The sequence below is a fragment of the Convolutriloba macropyga genome, chromosome 1 (genome assembly GCF_964194025.1).
Source record: "Convolutriloba macropyga chromosome 1, txConMacr16.3, whole genome shotgun sequence".
In the NCBI taxonomy this organism is placed as follows: Eukaryota; Metazoa; Xenacoelomorpha; order Acoela; family Convolutidae; genus Convolutriloba; species Convolutriloba macropyga.
In genome coordinates this window covers 52,539,907-52,560,326 of record NC_134468.1, presented here as the reverse complement: position 1 = coordinate 52,560,326, position 20,420 = coordinate 52,539,907, and the positions used below count along the sequence as shown (strand labels likewise).

General features: G+C 35.6%; 1 protein-coding gene across 1 annotated transcript in view; it reads left to right on the top strand.

Annotated features, from left to right (window-relative positions):
• Positions 1-697: 697 nt before the first annotated feature.
• Positions 698-20,420, top strand: part of LOC142340273 (dnaJ homolog subfamily A member 1-like) — a 99,739-nt gene continuing 80,016 nt past the window's right edge. Inside the window, exons 1-3 of the mRNA XM_075390851.1 lie at positions 698-975; positions 15,147-15,298; positions 17,420-17,550. Coding sequence (XP_075246966.1) covers positions 835-975; positions 15,147-15,298; positions 17,420-17,550 — 424 coding nt within the window. The 5' untranslated portion in view covers positions 698-834. The remainder of the gene's footprint in view (positions 976-15,146; positions 15,299-17,419; positions 17,551-20,420) is intronic.

Sequence of the window (20,420 nt, the reverse complement as noted above, 5' to 3'; positions counted from 1 at the left end):
TTTTTTGCCATAATTGATTTAGTTTTTTTCATTTTAATGTCAGCAGCAATTACGCAGTCAGTCTCAAACCTTAAGTCGTTTCCGGAATTCTTCCGGCTATGTTTAATCACTAATTTTTTGTCATCAAATTGATATATGAGGTAAAACGCGTGAAAACGTGCTTTTACTGCTGATTGAAATCAAAGAGCAAGGGCGGATCGAATAGATATTGGTTTTTGCTCATACCTTTATTTTAGAGAGAAATTGAGGCGTGAAAAATTTTTATCCATATTACATTTTTTTGTTCACAAGCGGTATTTTCAATCCTTCTTTTTGATTTTACATATTTTTGCTTGACATGTGGTAGCAATGATAAGATTGGTTTGGTACCATGTTGAATTTTTTCGGTTAGTAAAGATAATTGTTTGCAAATTTGGAAGTTTTTCAACCATTTTTGACTACAGGTTTTGTTTTATTGTATTTATTGGGAAATGGAGAATTGAATAGAATCATGCTTTCGTAGGCTTTATTAGTTCCAATTGATTGCAGTTTTGTTGATATAGAATGTTTCCGTGTTTCTGAGAGCCCGCACACAACTTAGGTGTTCATAATGACCTAAATAAAATGGAGCGTGACCATTTCGCGAAAAGTTTGATACAATAGCTGATACGATACATTTGTTTCGTGATTTAAATTCTAATTTGTTCATTTCAGATAAGTTGTAGCTAGCGGCTTTTGCGCCTCTTCACTTGCTTTCACTCAAAAAAGGCTATTTAAACGAAGCGTCTGTCATACGACCTCTTTGCTATTCTATCAGTTATTGTCCGTGTCGCTTGTTCTTGAATCCGCATCAGCATGGTAAAAGAGACCAAGTTCTACGATCTGTTGGGAGTGGAGCCTACTGCAAGCGAGCAGGAGCTCAAGAAAGCCTACAGGAAGATGGCTCTCAAGTTCCACCCTGATAAGAACCCAGATGATCCCCAAGCTGCTGAAAAGGTTATTAGTCATGGTTTATGATGTCGCCTTGTCATGCGCATGAATCCTGTTAACATGTTTCAACTTTCACTCATGTTAAGTCCTGTCATCTCGATTGGCTTATTCTACTGTTCCAGACTTTGCGAACATTGCTATATAGAATAAAAAATTTTCCAACGTTATTTTCCAAAACTTCTTTACTCCGCACTTTGGCTTCTGAAGATGGCAATCATGACTGCTTCCCCAATGCTGCTATTACAACCAATTTTTTGGGTACGCTCATAAATAATGAATATCGTGGTTCCATGTACAATTCAGTTTGTTGGTTATTAGTGATATATAAGTGCTATGCAGCCACCCATAAAATTTTTTGGAAAAATTATAGTTTCAGGCTCTTTTTAAAATAATAACAACAGAGGAAACTGCCTACTCGGCAGATTTTCCTCTTTTGTTTAATTGCTCTTGAACGCAGTTCATAGCAATTATTGTAAACGTGTGTGTCTTTTTTATGCCAAAATTTTCGCTCGACAATTTTGACTTTTCGAGTGACTTTTACGCCCTTGACTTTTTGCGTTTCGCGTGATCTAAAGTTCTCTCTCAATCACAATTTCAGGCAGCTGAACTCAATTGGCGGCAATTTAATACTAAAAGTCAAATGAAAAGTGCGCCGAAAATGGTGTCATTTTTTACTTTAAATCTTAATAGTGGTATATGTTAACCTCTAATGTGGTTATTTGAAGCCTACTGTTGAACTTTTTAGTCCCTTTTAGGCTCCCCCTACCCCCCCCCCGACTGAAGCAGGTTTCAATTGATTAGACCTCCCACTATTCGTTCAAGCGCAATTCTTCCGACGTTTAGTTGGTTATGTTTTTAATAGCCGCACAGCCATAGCTGAGGCTATTATTGGCCTTCTCTTGGTTTTTTATTTCGCGATTTTTGTTACGACCTTATGACGTCACAACCACTTCAAATATGCTGTTTGTTCATTCATTCATGCAATTTCAACTGCTCTTTGCTCTTAGTGGAGCGAGTTTTTTCATTCGCGTGATTAAATTTTTGGTCACCCGTGACTTACCTACCTCACTCAAAAATGACTTCCTCACTTTGAAATTGACTTTTATTTACTTCAATTAAAAAAGATAAGGTCAAATGGGTGTGTGTCACTCTAAATGAAGGTTCTTTGTGAGCAGCTAGTAGAGGCAGGAAAAACTTATCCAGATTTTTGATCAGAATATAACATATCAGCCTTGAATGAAAAGACAAATTTTTTGGTCCGTCTCTTTTACTGTTCTTTGAGACTGCAGATCTACGAAGCTATTGCAGCTATTTTCTGGCAATCTGCCAGCTATGTTTTTTCTTAAAATTGGCTTAAATTAATACTTCTGAAACGTCTTGCATGGGGGTAATTATCACCCTCGCAGATCAAGGAACTTGCTTCACAAATCTTCAAACTTAAGAAATTTTTGAAGATAAAATGTCTTTAAATTAATTCTTGAATATTAAGCACTACTTCTTACTGTTACGTCATGCTCTAAAAATAGCGCATTCGTAATGCTGAACATTTTAGATTAATTCCACCTGTACCTTTTTGTGCTACTTTTTTCATCTTTCGCCATGAGCTTCAGTTCGTTACAAGAACTATCAAAAAGTTTTAAACAGTTTTTGTCGTTTGATGAAACTTTGATATGTGGATGCTTATCAAACGTGTCTTTGTCAGTCAATAATCTAAACCAGTTGACTTTTAGCAACTGAAATGATCAAATTTTGCAGGGGTAATAGAAAATATCCTCGATGAAGACGTTGAACACGAAGTCCGAACTCGTTCAGTTATTTATGAACAAGTGTAAGAGTGGCCTATTGCTATACGAGCATGAGGAAACATCGGACAATTTTGAAGGGAATGTGCCACTCTATCATTCCACTATAAACTGAGAACTACCTTCAAAGCAGAAGAGTTTGAGGTGTATCTAAAGACAAGGAGTATAATGGAAGCGAAAGTGAATCGGCTATATCAGGTGACAATGTCGGATAGAGGATGCATCAGGGGAAAAGGGTCAAAAAATCAGCAGGATAATAGTAATGTTATTCCCTGGAAACAACTATTGAAGGACAACGGATATTCCTATACATCTTTTCAGATTTACATCGCCTTCTCACGATTGTGCGAGAGTTACCCAAGAATCTTATTCTCAAAACTAATTTTTGGAATCGAGAAACTTTCTGACAAAGTTTTTAGCAGCAATTAAGAAGGATACTCAGTTAGAATCTAGATGTTGAGCGGGATTACATTTTTCCAAACTGTTAAAGGGATATGATAATTGGGGAATATATTTATGATTCAAATATCACTCTTCTGAACAAAACGTTGTTTCATTTCATTTCCAGTTCTTAATTTTCAACTAAGTCTCTATATGCGCGCTTTTAAAACAGGATAAAATTTTTATTTTTGCCTCAACTCATAATGCTGGTAAAATCTATACAGTGGTTTAAGATGCTTCTGTAACGGTTAAGGACTGGTCGTGTTGGAAGCTTTCCATTGGTTTAAGATGCATCTATAATGGTAAAGAAAATTTTGAAGCAAGTAAGCGATAGTTGTGCGTTGAAGTATAGGAGTAACATATTCAGTTATTCAGATTAGGAGTATAAGGGTAATCGGTGAAAGCGCTTATCGGATTATTAAAGTTTTAGGAATAGATGACAAATTATAGTTTTACATTAACAAATACAAATTTTTTTAAATAGGTGATGTGGTATCAGAATTTAGCTTAAGATATTCTCTTTCTAATGATTTTATTCACACAAGGAAACTATCCAGAAAGATTTAATAACGTTTGAAGTGATAAAACTTGACCAATTTTATGGTTTTTCTTAAATAAATCAAAAAAATATTTATTTTTTATCACTGAAACTACTTCGCAGATGGCTCCCGTGGTATTAAATTTTAGCTTAGGTTTTCTAATGGTACAAAATGCATTCATAGAATGGTTACTAATCTGCCACGGAGTAATAGATAAATTGCTAGAGATTTATTGCAAAGGGCATTAACAAGAGATTCTAGTAGTGTAGACATTGTTTATGCAATTAATAAAGAAGAAGTTAAAGCTAGTGGTTATGTTAAAGCTAATGGTTTAGTCAGCAAAGCTACCACTACGTGGATTAACATTTACACAAATGATTTAATAGAAGGATTAGAATTATTTATTCTAGAAACAAAAGCAGTTCCTGATGAATTGTATAATGAGATGTCTAAACAACGATAAAAATATCTAAACGACTATTATAACAAATGTTATTACCCAAGATCTACTAGATAATTTTATTTTTAGGTACGATTGATAATATAATACGTTAATATAAATGTTATTATTATTACCTAACATAATAGTGTTGTTATATTTATAGTAAACGAGAAGACAACACGATTTGGCTAAAAAAAGTTTTTTGCCCACAAATAATAGTTTAAACTAGAATGCATAATACGATTATACAAAGATGAAACATTATCATCTTTGTCAATCATAATTATAAATTTTTATTCAGAGTTATAGATATGTTTACGCAATATGCTTGGACTATACTTATAGCAAATAAATCTGTATATTGGTATATTTATATTTAATGGTCTGAAAACAATTCTACTTGATAGAATACCAGAAAAATTATGGGTTGATAGAAGTAGTGAGTTTTGAAAAAAAATTTAAATCTTTACTTGAACAAAATAGAATTCTATTCTACAAATTGTGTTGAGTATAAAAGGCCTTAGTTGGCTAGTAAAAGGCCTTAATTGTGTAAATGACTTCACCGATGAGTTCAGATGCAGTTGTCTCATCTGCTCAAGGAATGGGCCGGAGATACGTTTTTTTAATGACCGCCGCCATTCTGTTCAATAGTTGTTTCAATTATTAAATTTCAATCCAGAGTTCAACAATTTACGCAATTTACATTTGGTGTTTCGTAATTACCAATCAACAATTTTCTTTTCTCTCTTCTTTTTTTGATTTTTTTGTGAATGTAATAAATTCAGTCTTTGAGTGATTGGGCGTTAGATGGTGCTTTTCAAAGTATTCAGATATCTTTTTAAGGGTTGTTCAAGATTGCGTGTTGCTAATTTCACGTATGTAATCTATGTTTAACAATCATAATCGTATTGAACTGTTTTTTTATTACTTGCTTTTTGGTTTAAGTCATGAATATAAAGGTTAAAAAGAAGCGGTCACAAAATTGTTCTCTGTGGAAGACCTTGATATAGTTCAATCCATTTGTATTCGACTTGATTCAGGTTTCTTGCATTTCGGAGAAATGAAGTTATTGTGATTGTGAAGTTCTTGTGATTGTTGAAATCAAAAGATTTAGATAAATCTAGTTAAGCTGCAGTGTTGAAATTTTGCTGATGTGTGGTTCCTTTTAGTTTCAGTACAATAAACAAGTGGGATGTTTGTTGAGACCTTGGTACCGAAACCAAATCGAGTATGCGAAAGCAATGCAAAATTTTTAAGGTATTCTTAAGTTTGCTCAGGAAGCAAACGCTCAAAGACTTCTACGAGTTAACTTGTGACTGAGATTGGTCTGTAGTGATCAGGTGAAAATATCTCCTTTTTGAAAAATTGGAGTAACAATTGCTTTTTAAGATGATCAGTTAATTTTTTAAACTTTTTAGAGCGCATGACGGGATATCTGGGAGCCCTGTTGGTTTGTTCGAGTTCAATTTCTCCAGAGCCATTATGACTCCTTTCGTGGTTACGAATGTTAAAATGAAAATGACTCTTTGAACAGTGGGCAAGAGTTTCCAATATTATCATCTACAATGTTATTATCATCAACTTATAACTGAGAAACTGGGCCATTATTTAATTGTCAGTAAAGACATCATCGAACTAATTTTTGAGACAGAAGATGGTTTGGGAAAAATTTGTAGAGTTTCTGGCGTTGTTTATAATGTCGCATTGTTTTGGCTCTGGTTTTTTAAAGATGCTCTTTATAAAGTGTTCGATCTCTAGTTTAGTGTTGGATTTTGCCGTCCGTATGAAGCCCGATTTCAGGAGCAGAATAAATAATAACACAGACTTAAATTTATGTGAAGATATGATACGTCTTCGGCATCGGATGCCATGTAAAGTACATCACTTTTTCTGGTCTTGTAAGTATAAATTTTTGAAATATTTTGTTTTCAAAGATATTTTTTTCCATAATCCATCTGCAATGCTAAATCTTTGAGAAATAAGTCAGTTTTTGATTTTTCAGGGTTATTTGAGCCATTCACAGGCAGTGGAGGATATTTTTTGCGGGATAGTGTGAGCTTAATAAGAGTTTAAGTCTCTGCTCATTTTTGGAAAGTCTTTTTGGTTTTTTGGATTGAAAGTTTTGGGTATTAATAGCATTACGCCATCTTCCTTTTATGGTTTTTGGACATTCGATCACATATGAAACAATGGTGATAATTGCTATCTATACACCAGAGGCTAATATCATCTTCATTGGTTATCCATGTTTCCGTAAAAGCAAATACCCTATTTGAATATTTTCTAAGCATTTTTTTTCAGTATCCTTTTTTACACTACCCCAGCTATTGACATGGAAGAATAATGGATCTTTAAGTTTTCGTAAGTTAGCGATGGCCCCAGATTACGTTTAACATTACATTTTAATAAGTAAAAGATTAATCCAAAAAGAATATGACCACTTAAATTTTTTCAATCATAGCTAAAGTGCTACTTCGTCCGGCAAGACATCTGTTTTTTTAATTAATAGAGAAACTTAATAGAAAAACTTAGAAATTCCAATATGCTCATAGTGGTTGCCCCACTTCGGTCAGAGATTCGTGACGAAATATGTCCTCAAACAGCCGCAACGGAATCAAAATGAACATATTTTGTTTAAATGAGCACATTTTGTTTTATCTTTATATGTTTATGATAAATAGTTTTTGGAAGTTTAAAATAAAAGATCAGATATTGCGTATTTTCGGCATATTGGGTGCGTTGGAGTTAGATATTTTGTCGTTAAATAGTTGTTTTTCATGATTCGTGGTTGATTAGAGTAAATGCAGAGAACTAATTGAAGTATTTTGATTTGAAATCTCTTGAAGATCTTAGAGGGCTACCAGCAGAATAAAATCGGAGACGCGTCTGCAACATGCAACACGGGAATAAAATGGGTCCGCAACATGCAACACGGTATGCACTTGATGATATTGCCCAGTTATACCTGCCTCCAACTCTTCCTCGCAAAATAAATAGCAGGAAGTCATACTCCCAATCCGGCTGTTCGTTTTTGAAGGGCGCCATTCATTTTTATCGCATTGCTAAATTGATTTATTCTGCTCCTTTACCAAACTTCTGTGAGTTCTCTCAAAAGAGTTAGCAGAATTGGCTGCTAGAGATCAGTATCACTCGAATCTTGTTTAACAGCTGAAACGGCCATAGGAAACCTTAGAAGTAACCCCTAGCGTCCTATGAGTAGTGATGTCTTCCTGGGCAATCTAGGGGGCATAAGTGTTTTCCCGTAAACACTAGGTGTCTTCCCGTAAACACTACGGGGGGACACTTGTCTTCCCGCAATCACTACGGGGGATACTTGTGTCTTCCCGTAAGCGCTACGGGGGGGGGGGGCACAAGTGTCTTCTTGCAATCACTACGGGAGGACACAAGTGTCTTCCCGCAATCACTACAGGGGGACACAAGGATCTTCCGCAAGCACTACGGAGTCAGACACTTAAATTTTTTTCTCCTTATTTCCCCTGCCATGCATGAAACTAATCTTGGGGAAACTATTTTTAACTTTTCCTACCGCTTGCGTTACTGGTTTGTCGCTTACGCCTCTTCGCCGCTTTTGCTTTGGAAGTTAATTCGTCATATGTGTGCGCCAGGGTACTTTATTGTTGCTTTGGTCTGGGCTCATTTCAATATTTTACCCATAGTTATAGAGAACCCATACACGCAATACAAGAATACGAATTTAAAATGTCACCAAAGCAAAAACGTCTCTTGTTAGGTTGCTTTCTTAGCCACTAAAATTTTTTAAATTCGTTAAATCTTGTTACTCATTTTGAAGTACATCCCCAACGATTTTAAACGTCAATGTAAATTTTGCAATAGGAAAATTTGGCGCTTAGTTGACACATGATACCACATGGCACTATTTCAGTCTTGACATCCTGTGAGCCATGTATCCCTGCTACTGATAAGACTCTTTTCGGCCTTGGAGTTAAATTTAGACACCACTGATTTGTCTACAAATGAGATTGAGGATCCTGGATCAAACATTTCTAGCACATTTAGGCTTAAGACTCTATTCGACAGTTTGATTCGCACCAATGGAGTGATGATAGTTGCTACTGCCGTAGTAGCAGCTGATACATTCTTTGTGGTCTCCTTCCTCGAGAAGTCGCCGTGCGACAGTCTGTTGCATCGCCTTCAACAGCTGGGTACACTACATGTCCTGCTTTTGCTGTCCTTTGACAGCTGACCCGGTCTCAAACAATTGAAACAGTCCGAACTTCTGGACATGTTCTCGTCGTTCAATTACTTTTATTGATTTGAACTTCTGTCTGACTCCTGCTGCTGCTGACGTTCCTTGCTGCTGCAACGTCGTCTTTGTCAACGGCTCTTGTGGATCCGTTACTATAATTGATTTATGGGTTTCTGCTTTCTTGAATGCTTAGCTCAGACAATAGTGCTGAAAACTCCTGCAGCCGGTTGAAATAGAGGTAGTTTTCGTATATGCGCTAAAACGTTTGTCGCCTATGGCTTGTGTGACGTTCTTGGGAGGGTTGATAAGTCTGGAGATAAAGGCCGTCTGGTGCTAGACTGCTGAGGCACTGATTCTGCCCTCCCTTTTGTTCTTTCTCGATTGCCTCTTGATCCAACACTTTCTATCCCGTCTGCCACTGATCCAGATGCCCTTGAGCTTCCTTTAATCAGTTTTAGAAGTCTTTGTTCTTCGTGAGCCTCTGCTTTCTCTCTTTCGTTTTCGAGCTCTCGCTCATGCTGTTGCAGACGTACTTCGTCTTCTTGTTGCTGCAGTTGTAGACGTAATTCTTCTTGTCGTCGAAGAAGTTTATTTTCTTCACGTTTATTTTGTATTTGAATTTGTTGGTCTCTCAGCTGTTGCTCTGCTTCTTGTTTGGCCATCAAGTTTTTCTGGTTCAATTTGCTCGACTGTACGTTGTCTCGACAAACTTGAGTTGGCAACACCGAGTTGCCTTCTACTCCTGTTGGTAGCAGACTTCTGAGAAGAAATCTCAACAATCTCTCCCTTGAGTTTTAGACTTCTTTATTGTTGTTGTCAATTACAGTTTGGTTTGGATCATTTTTGCTACTCGTTGTGGATTCCACTAGCTGCTTTTGGTTTCCACAACACTTGCTCTGCCCTAACTGCTGGACCAGATCTCGATTTTAACTCTTCCAGCTTTCCTACTTGCCGTTCCAGATGATTACACAATGTCTGTTTTCCGGGGTCACTTAAGTTTTCTGCATTCAACTTCTCCAATATTGACAGTTCATTCAAAATTGGATAAGCAGCTTCCCTTAATTTGTAAGCTCGCAATGTGTCTTTCTGGCAGTCGACGAATTCTGTGCGGAAAGTTTCAATGTCTCGGAGAAATAGTACTTTGTCAATTACTCATTGTAAAACTTTACTCTGTTCATCTGACCAAATGTTGCGGCTGCGCAGGAATCTTAGCGGAACCCAATCTTCACGCCCTGGTTCTCGAGTTTAACGTCGGCCTGGTTCTTCACTCGGTTCCAATTGACTAACAGTCTCGTCGAAACTATTAGTTGCTCCGTTGTATTAAAGGTCTGTAACTTTTATTTTGATTGAAGTTGAAGAATATCATTAGTGATAAACTATGTCCAATCTCGTGCTGAAGTTTGTAAGACTCCAGCCAATTGCTAGTATTGTTTCTAACTTCGTGTTACAAAAGGTCAAGTGACTTAGAACTCCAAAGGTCTTAAGATCTTACAAAACTTAGCATAAAAGACAAACGTTGATGAAGAATCAAATTATAGTCTTTTCTGAGTGCCAACTTCTCTGTAACAGTTTCCAATGGTTCTAAATACAATATGGTTTCACTATTCAAACAATTCGGTTAAAGTAAATGATCAGGTAAATATCATTAATAACATCATTGTTGCTCGTTTATGATTGGTTAATCAAGTAAGTAATAAATAACAAAATGGTTTTAACTACATTTCTGGGGAGTTGACAGATTTTTTTTTTATTTTTCATGGGCGCACTGGTCCATTTCACTTACTGAAACAGCGTTTATACAAATAATGGTCGTTTTCGAGAAGCTCTCTTCAAGTAAGGCTATAGTCGCTTTTTTTCGCGCTCGTTTGAGAAAATGTTATTTGTCTTGCGGTACTGAAGTCCTGTTTTATAACGCAGATTAGGTAGGCTATAATTTAATTTGCAATCGGAGTTATTGATTTGCCCTGGTTGAAAAATATAGCTTGGCTTGTACAATGGATTCTGAGCTGACTATTCAACAAAATAATGGAAGATGCTCGCCTGTATGCTAAAAATGGAAGCTACCATCTACAATATTTTTTAAAAGCTGAAATCCCTCTGGTTGTTATGCTTTATCAAACTGGGCAATTTCTGTAGATACAACCTTTGCAAAAAACCAAGTGCAGTGCTTAACTTGGTAGGCAATTTTGCGTCCACTTTTGTTAACGCATCTGTCAATTTATGTTTTTCGTAAACTAAGCGCTATAATGAGTCATCTATGTCATTTTCACTACAGCACTGTCCCAAGGCATCAGTCGATCACTTTTATGTTCCTGTGAGAACATAACTGCTGTAAAATTGAACTATTTTATCGAATTGAACATAATTGTGGGTGCTGAAAGTAACAGGTGAGAAAATAATACTCCACTACCAATAAATTGAAAACGTCTCCTGATCTATCCTTCGGAGCGCGTTCATGGGCAGACCTTACGTTTACTTAAGTAATTATTTTTTTCTGGCATTGGAACTGGGTTTTTTTACATTCCTTGATCATGGCCAGTAGTGAATAATAATATTGTACTGGTCTTCATGAACTGATCTGACGAGAATTAAAATAGGTTTTCTTTTCGACAGCAGTACAGTGAACAAAAAATCTGATCCTTGACTTGTATTAGGCACAAGCTGGTTGCGTTTTAATCGAATCTAGATAGCTTGAGACAGGAGGCGGAGAAGGCAGAGACAGTTCAGCATTGGGGGGGGGGGGGCTAAAGGATGTACCTATGTATAAACGTTAGGTATAACCGCTTCTCATCCAATTTCCAAATATGTACCTAAAAAGAGGGAGAACAATAGACCCGCCATCTTATCATAATCACCCCCAGGGGGAAATGCGTCCAACTGGGATAATTGATTTTCGTCTCTAATGCACTTCAGTTAATCTTAACTACTTAATAAAATCCATCTGCGGAACTTTTACTTTCAAACACTTCATTTACACAAAATTTTTTCACCTATCAATATTTTTTTTATTTTTCGAATACTAATGAAGTTTTGTTTCGAATATTTTTTTCGAATAATTTCAAATTATCTTAAGTTTTTCACAAAAATTTGAAATTTGTTTTTTGAAAATTTCCGTTTCAATTTTTTTTATTCTCATATGTGAAAGCATGCTAGAAACCAATTTTTTGGCAGTTTCTTTTTGTAGTTTCTGGTTTGTTTCTCGGTAGTTTCAATTTCAAAAACCCGAAACAGTAAAAAAAAATGATAATGTTCTAATAACCGAAAGAGTTTTTTTTTAACGCTGATTTCAATGAAAAATATTAAAGCACAGAAAACCATCACTAAAAGTTCTTGTTTTTTCGTGGTTTCAGTTTCTGAAACCTCAGACTAAAAATTAAAACTCAAAATGTACGTTACAGTAAATCTTTATAGTGTAAGTATAATTCATTGGCGGTAGTTTCACGACCAATGATAGAGAATAGGTTGCGGTTTTTTGTAGTTTTATTTTCTCAAACTACAGAGTAAGGTCTGCGAGAATGGTCTGCTATGTTAACTCTCTATAACTGATTTATATACAAAGCATTTGATGGTGATTTTTTAACCCTAAGAAGTTACACTTTTTGGTTTGTTCAGCTTCTGAAACCTCAAATTATTTTTTTTCTTGGAATTGTGTGTCACAGTACATCTTTATAGCGTAATTTTTAACGCAGAATCCCTAGTAATTGTTTTATTTTAGTTTTCAAAAAGATTTATTGCCAATATACTAAACTCTTACCAAAAACAAAGCCTAACAAAAAGTAACCAATTGTTGCCAAAAAATACTACGGTTTTGGCAAAAATACCAAATTCCTGCCGAAAGGGACCGAATTCTAGCAAGACTCCTCAGTTCTTGCCACCCGCAAACACCCATATCTTGACAAACAAACCCATTTTTACCACAAAGTGGTTAATTCTTGTCAAAAATAACTGAAATCTATCCAATTTTTTTTAGAATTGTCAAAAAATACCCAAATTGTAAGCAACATAATTTTATCCAATATTTACCTAAATTATATCAAAAATAAACAATCTTGGCATCATCTGTATTTGTTTCAGTTCTTCCCGACAATCCATTTATTTAGTGATCTTACAAACATCAACTTTTGGCATCTTTTCTTTTGTTAAGAGGAAACTTCTCCGTTGATTGATATAGGTTTTATGAGCACAAGTTCGTCACGAATTGTTCTCTATCGTCCAAAATTAGTCATAAAAATGTATCAGTTAAATCTTAGTACTTAAACAATTACGTCCTACTATCTTCACGTTTAGGGACAATTGGGTGATCTCATCCTTGTAGGGTGGTCACTGACCTCTTCGGAACAAAGGTTAGTTCAGCTACGTCATATAATTGCCACAATTACGGATGCCTAGGCATTTTATGGGTTCATTGAACTCATGTGAACAAAACATAACTCATACTACATACGATATGATTATTCATACTTTGTCAAAGCGTGCCCAGCTCACGTGATGAAGTCTTACTCATGATAGCCAATTTGATAGATTTAGTCACTTTATGCTAAGAATGGGTATTGCTTGGCAAGATTTCGGTGTTTTCGGGTGGCAAGAACTAGGCAGTTGTGCTAGAATTGGGTCCCTTTTGGCAGGAATTATGCATTTTTGACAAAACCGTAGTATTTTTGCATAAGAATTCGGTGTTTTAATTAGTATTGGGTATTTTTTGGCAAGATTCGGGAGAATTTTTGTCAGATTTGGGTATTTTTGCTAAGAATTGTATATTTCTGGACTGTAATCAGATTTTTTGGCAAGAACGGTTTTTTGAGAAGAATTCGGTAATTTCGGTAAACAATTGAGCTGCTTTTTTTAGCAAGTACTGGGTGTTTTTTGGCAAGAATTGGGTATGTTTTGTCAAGAATTGGTTAATTTTGGCAATAACTGGGTATTTTTTGGTCCAAATTTCGGATTTTGTTTGTTAAGACTTATGTTATTCTGGGCTAGAATTGGGTATTTTTAATGAGAATTGGGGTTTCTTTTGGTCAGAATTGCGTATTTTTTGGAAAACTGTGTATTTCTGGGCTAAAATTGAGTTGCAATTGGTTATTTTTGGCAAGAATTGGAGATTTCTGGGCTTGAATTGGGTATTTTTTGAGATATATTGGTATGTTTGTCAATAATTGAGCGTTTTCTGGCAACAATTTGTTAGGTTTGTGTTTTTTTTGGTAAGGATTGAGTAAATTGGGAATAATTTTTTTTTGAAAAACTGGGAAAGACATTTTCCTGGTATTCCTTATCAATTTTAATTTTGTCTTCTTTATATATTACGTAAAAAAAACCATATAAAGATGTTTTGGTTCAAATAGCTTTATTTTTTTTGGTTTCAGGTTTCAGAATCTAAAATTCCGAAAAATACAAACTTCTCCTCTTTTCACGACTTTTAGATTATGACCATTGTGTTCTGCGATAAAAATTGCGCTTTAAAGATGTACTTTGAAACACAATTCAAAAAAATAGTTCGAAGTTTCAGGTTTCAGAAGCTGAAACTTCGGAAAAACCAGAAAGTTTAACTTCTTAGGGTTAAAAAATCACCATCAAATGCTTTGTTTAATAACAACCTATAGACAGTTAATATAGCATAGCATTCTCGGAGAACTTATTTTGTAGTTTGAGGTTTGATAAATAACCAGAAAAACCCAAACCTATAGTCTATCATTGATCGTGAAACTACCACCTTTGAATTATACTTCGAAAGATACCCTATAGATTTGTGCTGTAACGTACATTTTCAAACCAAAAATTTTTAGTTTGAGGTTTCAGAAACTGAAACCACGAAAAACAAAAACTTTTAGTGATTGTTTTTTGTGCTTTAATTTTTTTCATTGAAATCAGAGGTAAAAAACTTCTTTCGAATATTAGAACATTATCTGAATGGTTTTTTTACTCTTTCGGGTTTTTGAAACTGAAACTACCGCGAAACAAACCAGAAACTACCAAAAGAAACTGCCAAAAAGTCTTGTTCTTGCATGCTTTCAAATGATGAGAGTTTAAAAAAATTGAAAAGAAAATATTCAAAAAAATTTGTTCAAGAAGTTTTTGTGAAAAACTTACGATAATTTGAAATTATTCGAAATAAAACTTCGTTAGTAATCGAAAAATAAAAAACTTTAATCGATTATTAGAGCAACATTATCTGAAAATTTTTTTTACTGTTTCGGAATTTTGAAACTGATTTTACGGAGAAACAAACCAGAAACTACCTAAAGAAACTGCCAAAAAATCGGTTTCCTGCATGCTTTCACATCATGAGGAGTAAAAAAATTGAAATTTTCAAAAAAAAATTCCAAAAATTTTTTGTGAATAATTTCCGATAATTTGTGAAATTATGTTTGAAAGTAAAAGTTCTGAAGATGGATTTTATTAAGTAGTCAGGATTATCTGAAGCTCATCAGAGCGAAAATCCATTATCCAACTTGGACGCATTTCCCCTGGGGGTGATTATGATAAGATGACCGGTCTATTGTTCTCCCTCTTTTTAGGTACATATTTGGAAATTGGATGAAAAGAAGTTATACCTAATGTTAATACATAGGTACATCCTTTACCCCCCCATGTCTGCTTAACTATTACTGCTCTTGTGGTTCTGTTTGATGGAATATGTTCTGTAACGTATGCTAGACGACAATTACGCCTTTTGTCTAATATGTCAAAGAACTTTGAAATAATTTTTTTAAATGCTGAACTTTTTGTAGTTCAAAGACATTGGCAAAGCGTACGAGACACTTGCGAATTCTGAGACACGGAAGCTGTACGATGAGCACGGAGAAGAAGGTCTCTCAGAGGGGGGCAGAGGAAGACACGATGCATTCGACATCTTCGACATGTTCTTCGGAGGAGGTGGCAGGTACCTTAACTCCTTACACATACTCCTTATTTGAGACGAAAGTATAAATTATACAACTGTTCTCAATCATGTTTTTTTTGCTGATCTCTTTCAGAATAAGTTCAAATTGAGAATTAATTTCCTTGAGGTCTCATTAACATCCACTCGGCGAGACAACATGAACTTATTTCTTATCACTCGTCCGATCATTCTCATTGCGCAGAAAGATAAGATAGCAAAATAGATTTCCTTCGATTGTGTGAGCTAAATTTTCAACTAGTTAAGGGCTCGATTAAATCGTTGCATGGGTTGAAATTACAATATCTGAAAAAGTTATGGTGAAAAATTGAAAAAATCTGATCTGAATAATTACTGCACTACCTTTATTTGTGCATCGCTTTTACCTCGTTTATATTGAGACCCATACACTTTTGTAGGCTATTTTTTGTATTTTCAACTTGATAGTCTTTTTGACGTTTCTCTAAGATCTCTCTTCGTTGACGTCTCAAGTAAGACAGAACATGCCAGTGAATTTGTTCAATTGAATATTGAAATATCACCTTGAATTTTTGTGCCGGTAACCTTACTGCTGATATTTTTAATTGCTCTTGAACGCAGTTCATAGCAATTATTGTAAACGTGTGTGTCTTTTTACGACTCGAAGAGGAGTATTGCGATTCTACAGGTTTTTACGACTCGAAGAGGAGTATTGAAATTCTACAGGTTTTTAGCAGAAAGCAAGTTTGTTCATGACTTGAATTTTGACTTCTTTCTTTACCTCCGTTTTCATGACTTGAATTTTGACTTCTTTACCTCCGTTTTTGATTGTTGACTTCTGTTTTCGAACATTGGACTTTAACAGTAGCTTCGTTTGTAATTTATAGTAATTAGGAACTGCTGGTAATGTTCAAGGTGAAGAGGTCATTTTGAGATTTCTTGGTTCCTATATAAGTCACCCCTAATTATCTAAACTACACCGCACAACCCCCCCCCCCCCCAACCACCTATCTACCCCCCCCCCCAACTTACCACCCCCTACCCCCAAACTACCCCCTCCCTTCACCTAACTACACCCACCTACCCCCCCCCCCCCCCAAGTACCCCAGCACTAACCCCTCCCCAACCTATCTGCCCACCCACCCCAGCTAGCTCCCCCGCACCTAAAAAATTGTCGGCATTTTTAAAACACTTTAATGTGGTTTGTTGGGCTACTTGTTTGTTTTCTCTTGTCTATTTTGATGTTCTGATTTCGGTAATGTTGGGTTAGAGATTATAATGCACGACGATTCGAGTCGTTTCCGGTATTGTACTGGCTATGTTTTTTAGCAGAAAGCAAGTTTGTTCATGACTTGAATTTTGACTTCTTTATGTTCGAGCAATTACTTCCGTTTTTGATTGTTGACTTCTGTTTTCGAACATTGGACTTCAACAGTAGATTCGTTTGTAATGTATAGGGATTAGGAACTGCTGGTAATGTTCAAGGTGAAGAGGTCATTTTTAGATTTGTGTTCCTATATAAGTCAACCCTAATTATCTAAACTACACCGCACAAACCCCCCCCCCCCCAACCCACCCACCTAGGTCCTCCCCGCACCTAAAAATTTTCGGCATTTTTAAAACCCTTTAATGTGGATTGTTGGGCTACTTTTATTTTTTTTCTCTTGTCTATTTTGATCTTCTGATTTCGGTAAGGTGAGGTTACAGATTATAATGCACGACGTTTCGAATCGTTTCCAGTAGTCTACCGGCCATGTTTTTTATGCAAATTTTTCGCTTGACAATTTTGCTCTTTTCTTCTAGAACATTATTTGACTTCTCAAGTGACTTTTTCACGCTTGCGTTCATCATTTTGCTCCGAAGTAAAGCTTGTTGCTAATACAAAATCGGTTGCAGCATAGCTAAATGAAGTGACTCGTAGCGCAGTGGATAGTGAGGGTGGCAATGGATTGGAGGTCAGTGGTTCGAGTCGCGGTGGGGACAGGTTTTTGCACCCATAAAGAAAAATTGATCTAGACTAAAGATTATGAATTAAATTGCCTCGCCTGTCGTTCAAGAGCAATTCTTCTGACATTTGTCGGTTTATGTTTCATCTTAAAAAATTTTGAGAAAGGTTGGTGAACATTGCACGGCTGTTTATTTAAGACGAAGGAAAGAGGGTCCCCGAAAGGGTAAAGACGTTGTACACCAGCTGGAAGTGACACTTGAAGAGATGTACAAGGGATCAACACGGAAGCTAGCGCTACAGAAAAACGTCATCTGCAGTGACTGCTCAGGTACACAGTTATATTACAAAAAGAGTTATTTACACCTTCTTGACACTTATTCCAAGCCAAGATTAATTGGATAAAGGTAATCTCAAACAATTATTTTGAGATGAGGTAATGGTATCAAACAAGTGCTTGTGCCGGGAATTATTTAATATCCTGTAGCTATTTGATTCAAAGAACAATTATTTTCAGGCATTTATCCAGGCCTGTCTTTTTTGCTTTCACGGAATTTGCCGTCGCAAATTCCATCGTAACAATATCTTTTCATGTAGCATCAAATATATCTAACATTTTTTTTGTTTCAGTTTTTATAGAATTTGATATTTTACGCAATACTTGTCTGACCGAATTGACTTTTTGAGATTTTCTTTTGTTCTAAATCGACTGCTGTTATCTATCGTAAACATTCATTGATGGCTGTGATAGCTGAGCTGATCTATTATTGCTCTTCTCTTGGTTTTATTTTACATTGCAAAGAATTCGAGTTATAGTGTCCGTCTTCTTTACGACTCGAACAGGAGTTTTGATCTTTTATCGATGGAGTTGTTTTTATATCAATGCCGCACGTGAAAAAACTGTGGTTTTGCTTTATTGTTGAACAAAATTGGAGAGATAAGAGAACAGTGATGATTTTGTTTATTTTCATGATTTTTGAAGTCAAATTGGAGTTGTGATTTTGGTCACGCCGAAACAGGAAGTGGAGCGAAAAAGCGAGTGGTTTTGTGGCGTAAAATTTTTTCGCTCTAATTTTAAATTAGAGTCAGAAAACGTAGTTTGAACAAAAACTCGTTTTCTCGCTCTTGGATTTTTGTTCACATGCGGCAATTTCGCTTTGATTTTCACTGTTTTTTTTTCAATTTTTTTGGATCGGATTTTTTTCTCAATGGTTTTCTTAATCCATTCATAGTTCATTCTAGGCCTAGTTTTTTGTTTGTTTTTTAGTTCACTCATAGCCCATTCTAAGTTTAATTTTTTATTTAGTCAATGAATATTCTTTGAATTGTATGTCAGGACTTGTCCTGCTATGTTTTTTTTAAATTCGCTGTACCTTTTAGATCACGTTTTTCGTTTTACACAAGTCACGATTTTCACGCTCGACATCTGACTTACTTCACTCACTGTTTCAACTGATTAGATTTTAAATTCTTTTAGCATTGAGTTACGCAATGCAGTTAATACGGTCAAAGTCAAAAGAGCAAAATCAAAAGGAAGAGGATAAGCATATAAGCCCCGGTAATTAAGTCATAGAGCATTAGGTTATCAAAGGTCTTTAATGCGATTGCTAGCCAAAATTAGTATTATGCTTTATAGCTTTTTTTTATTAAAAGATGAATTAATTGGAATTTTAGAATTTAACCGAATCAGCAGAGCTTTCACTTCAAATTTAAAAAACTGACACCTAGAAAAATTCTGTCAATTTCTATCTCTTTCAATCCGAATGTGCGCCAAGCGGGTCAATGGCGGCTTTTTCCGGCATTTTGCTGGCGGTTTTTTTCTAGTTGTTTTGATGAACTTTATATTTGATTAATAACAATTTGAGTTGTTTTTGCGATAGAAAATTTATTGAATCAAGTCAAATTTTGCTCATTTTTTGAAGTTTTCTCCCTACTTCTTGTTTCTGTGCTTATATGTTTTTTGATGTTTGATCGATAATTAAGTTTTTCTGTGTGATATATCTATGAACACACTTTTCAATAGAGAAGAGTACGTACTTTTGACTATCTGAAGCTAATATTACTTATTTAGATTTAATTTTCTTTTTTCCCATTTCGCCGTTTTAAGCTGTTTTTATTAGTTTTTGTATTCTTCTGCAATTTTTGTACGGCATTTGTGAGTTTTATGGTTCAAATTAGTCGTTTAATTGATCTCAAACAAAGTTTGTCACAATTATTTTTGTGCTGTGGTCTTTTTCATGCGATTTATCGCTTGAACAATTTTTTGTGCGCATCGCTTGACCATTTTCTCTGACCCATTTGACTTTTCGTCCTGAAAAACGGGCTAAACAGGTAACTCGCGGAGGGCATTAAGGGCTCTTAGAGCTATTCTGCTTATTAGACTCTAATAATGCAATTCAACGAAACTTTCGGATAGATAAATTCATGGTGTGAAGGGAGGTTCTTTGAGTTCGAAGATTCGAAGTTCAATTAAGCTAAAGCTAGCCTCCCTGAACTGTACATAGCGACTCTCCAATGGAACTGCTCGCCATTTGTTTGGGAACAATACGCCCGGTGTTAGTTCACCAGTCGTTTGAGAGCAATACGACCGGTGGCCAAAGTTTTTTGGAGTCGGAACTTAAGAAAATTTTATCAGATGCTATAACAGTTTTTGTCAGTCACTTTTTTGTTGTTATTTTGGCTGCGTATAATTATCTAGTTGTCTCATTCGGCCTGTGAGGATGGTTAGTTTTCTTTTTCAAGTCGTCTCCGCAATTCTTTTGGCTATGTTTTTTGAAATTCGCTTTACCTTTCGATCACCTTTAATATAAGTAACGATTTTCAAGCCTGACTCCACTGCTGATTTACCTCACTCACTGTTTCAACTGAATGGATTTTAAATTCTTCCATAAGTGAATTACGCAATCTAGTGAATACGATCGAGGTTAAAAAGCAAAGGATAAACCGCAGTTCGTTCATTAACTCGTAGTGCATTAGGTTATCAAAGTTCAGTAGAGCGATTGCTACCTGGCATTAGTAAGTTTACTAACCTTCAGTTTAGAAGCTGAATTACGTATAAATTTAGAATCTAATTGAAACTGCGCACCAAAGACATCTGGAAACGTTTTCTGTCAAATATTATCTCTTCGCTTTTCTGTTTAAATCCCGATGTGCATCAAGCGGTTCAACGGCGGCTATTTTCCAGCTATTTGCTGGCTATGT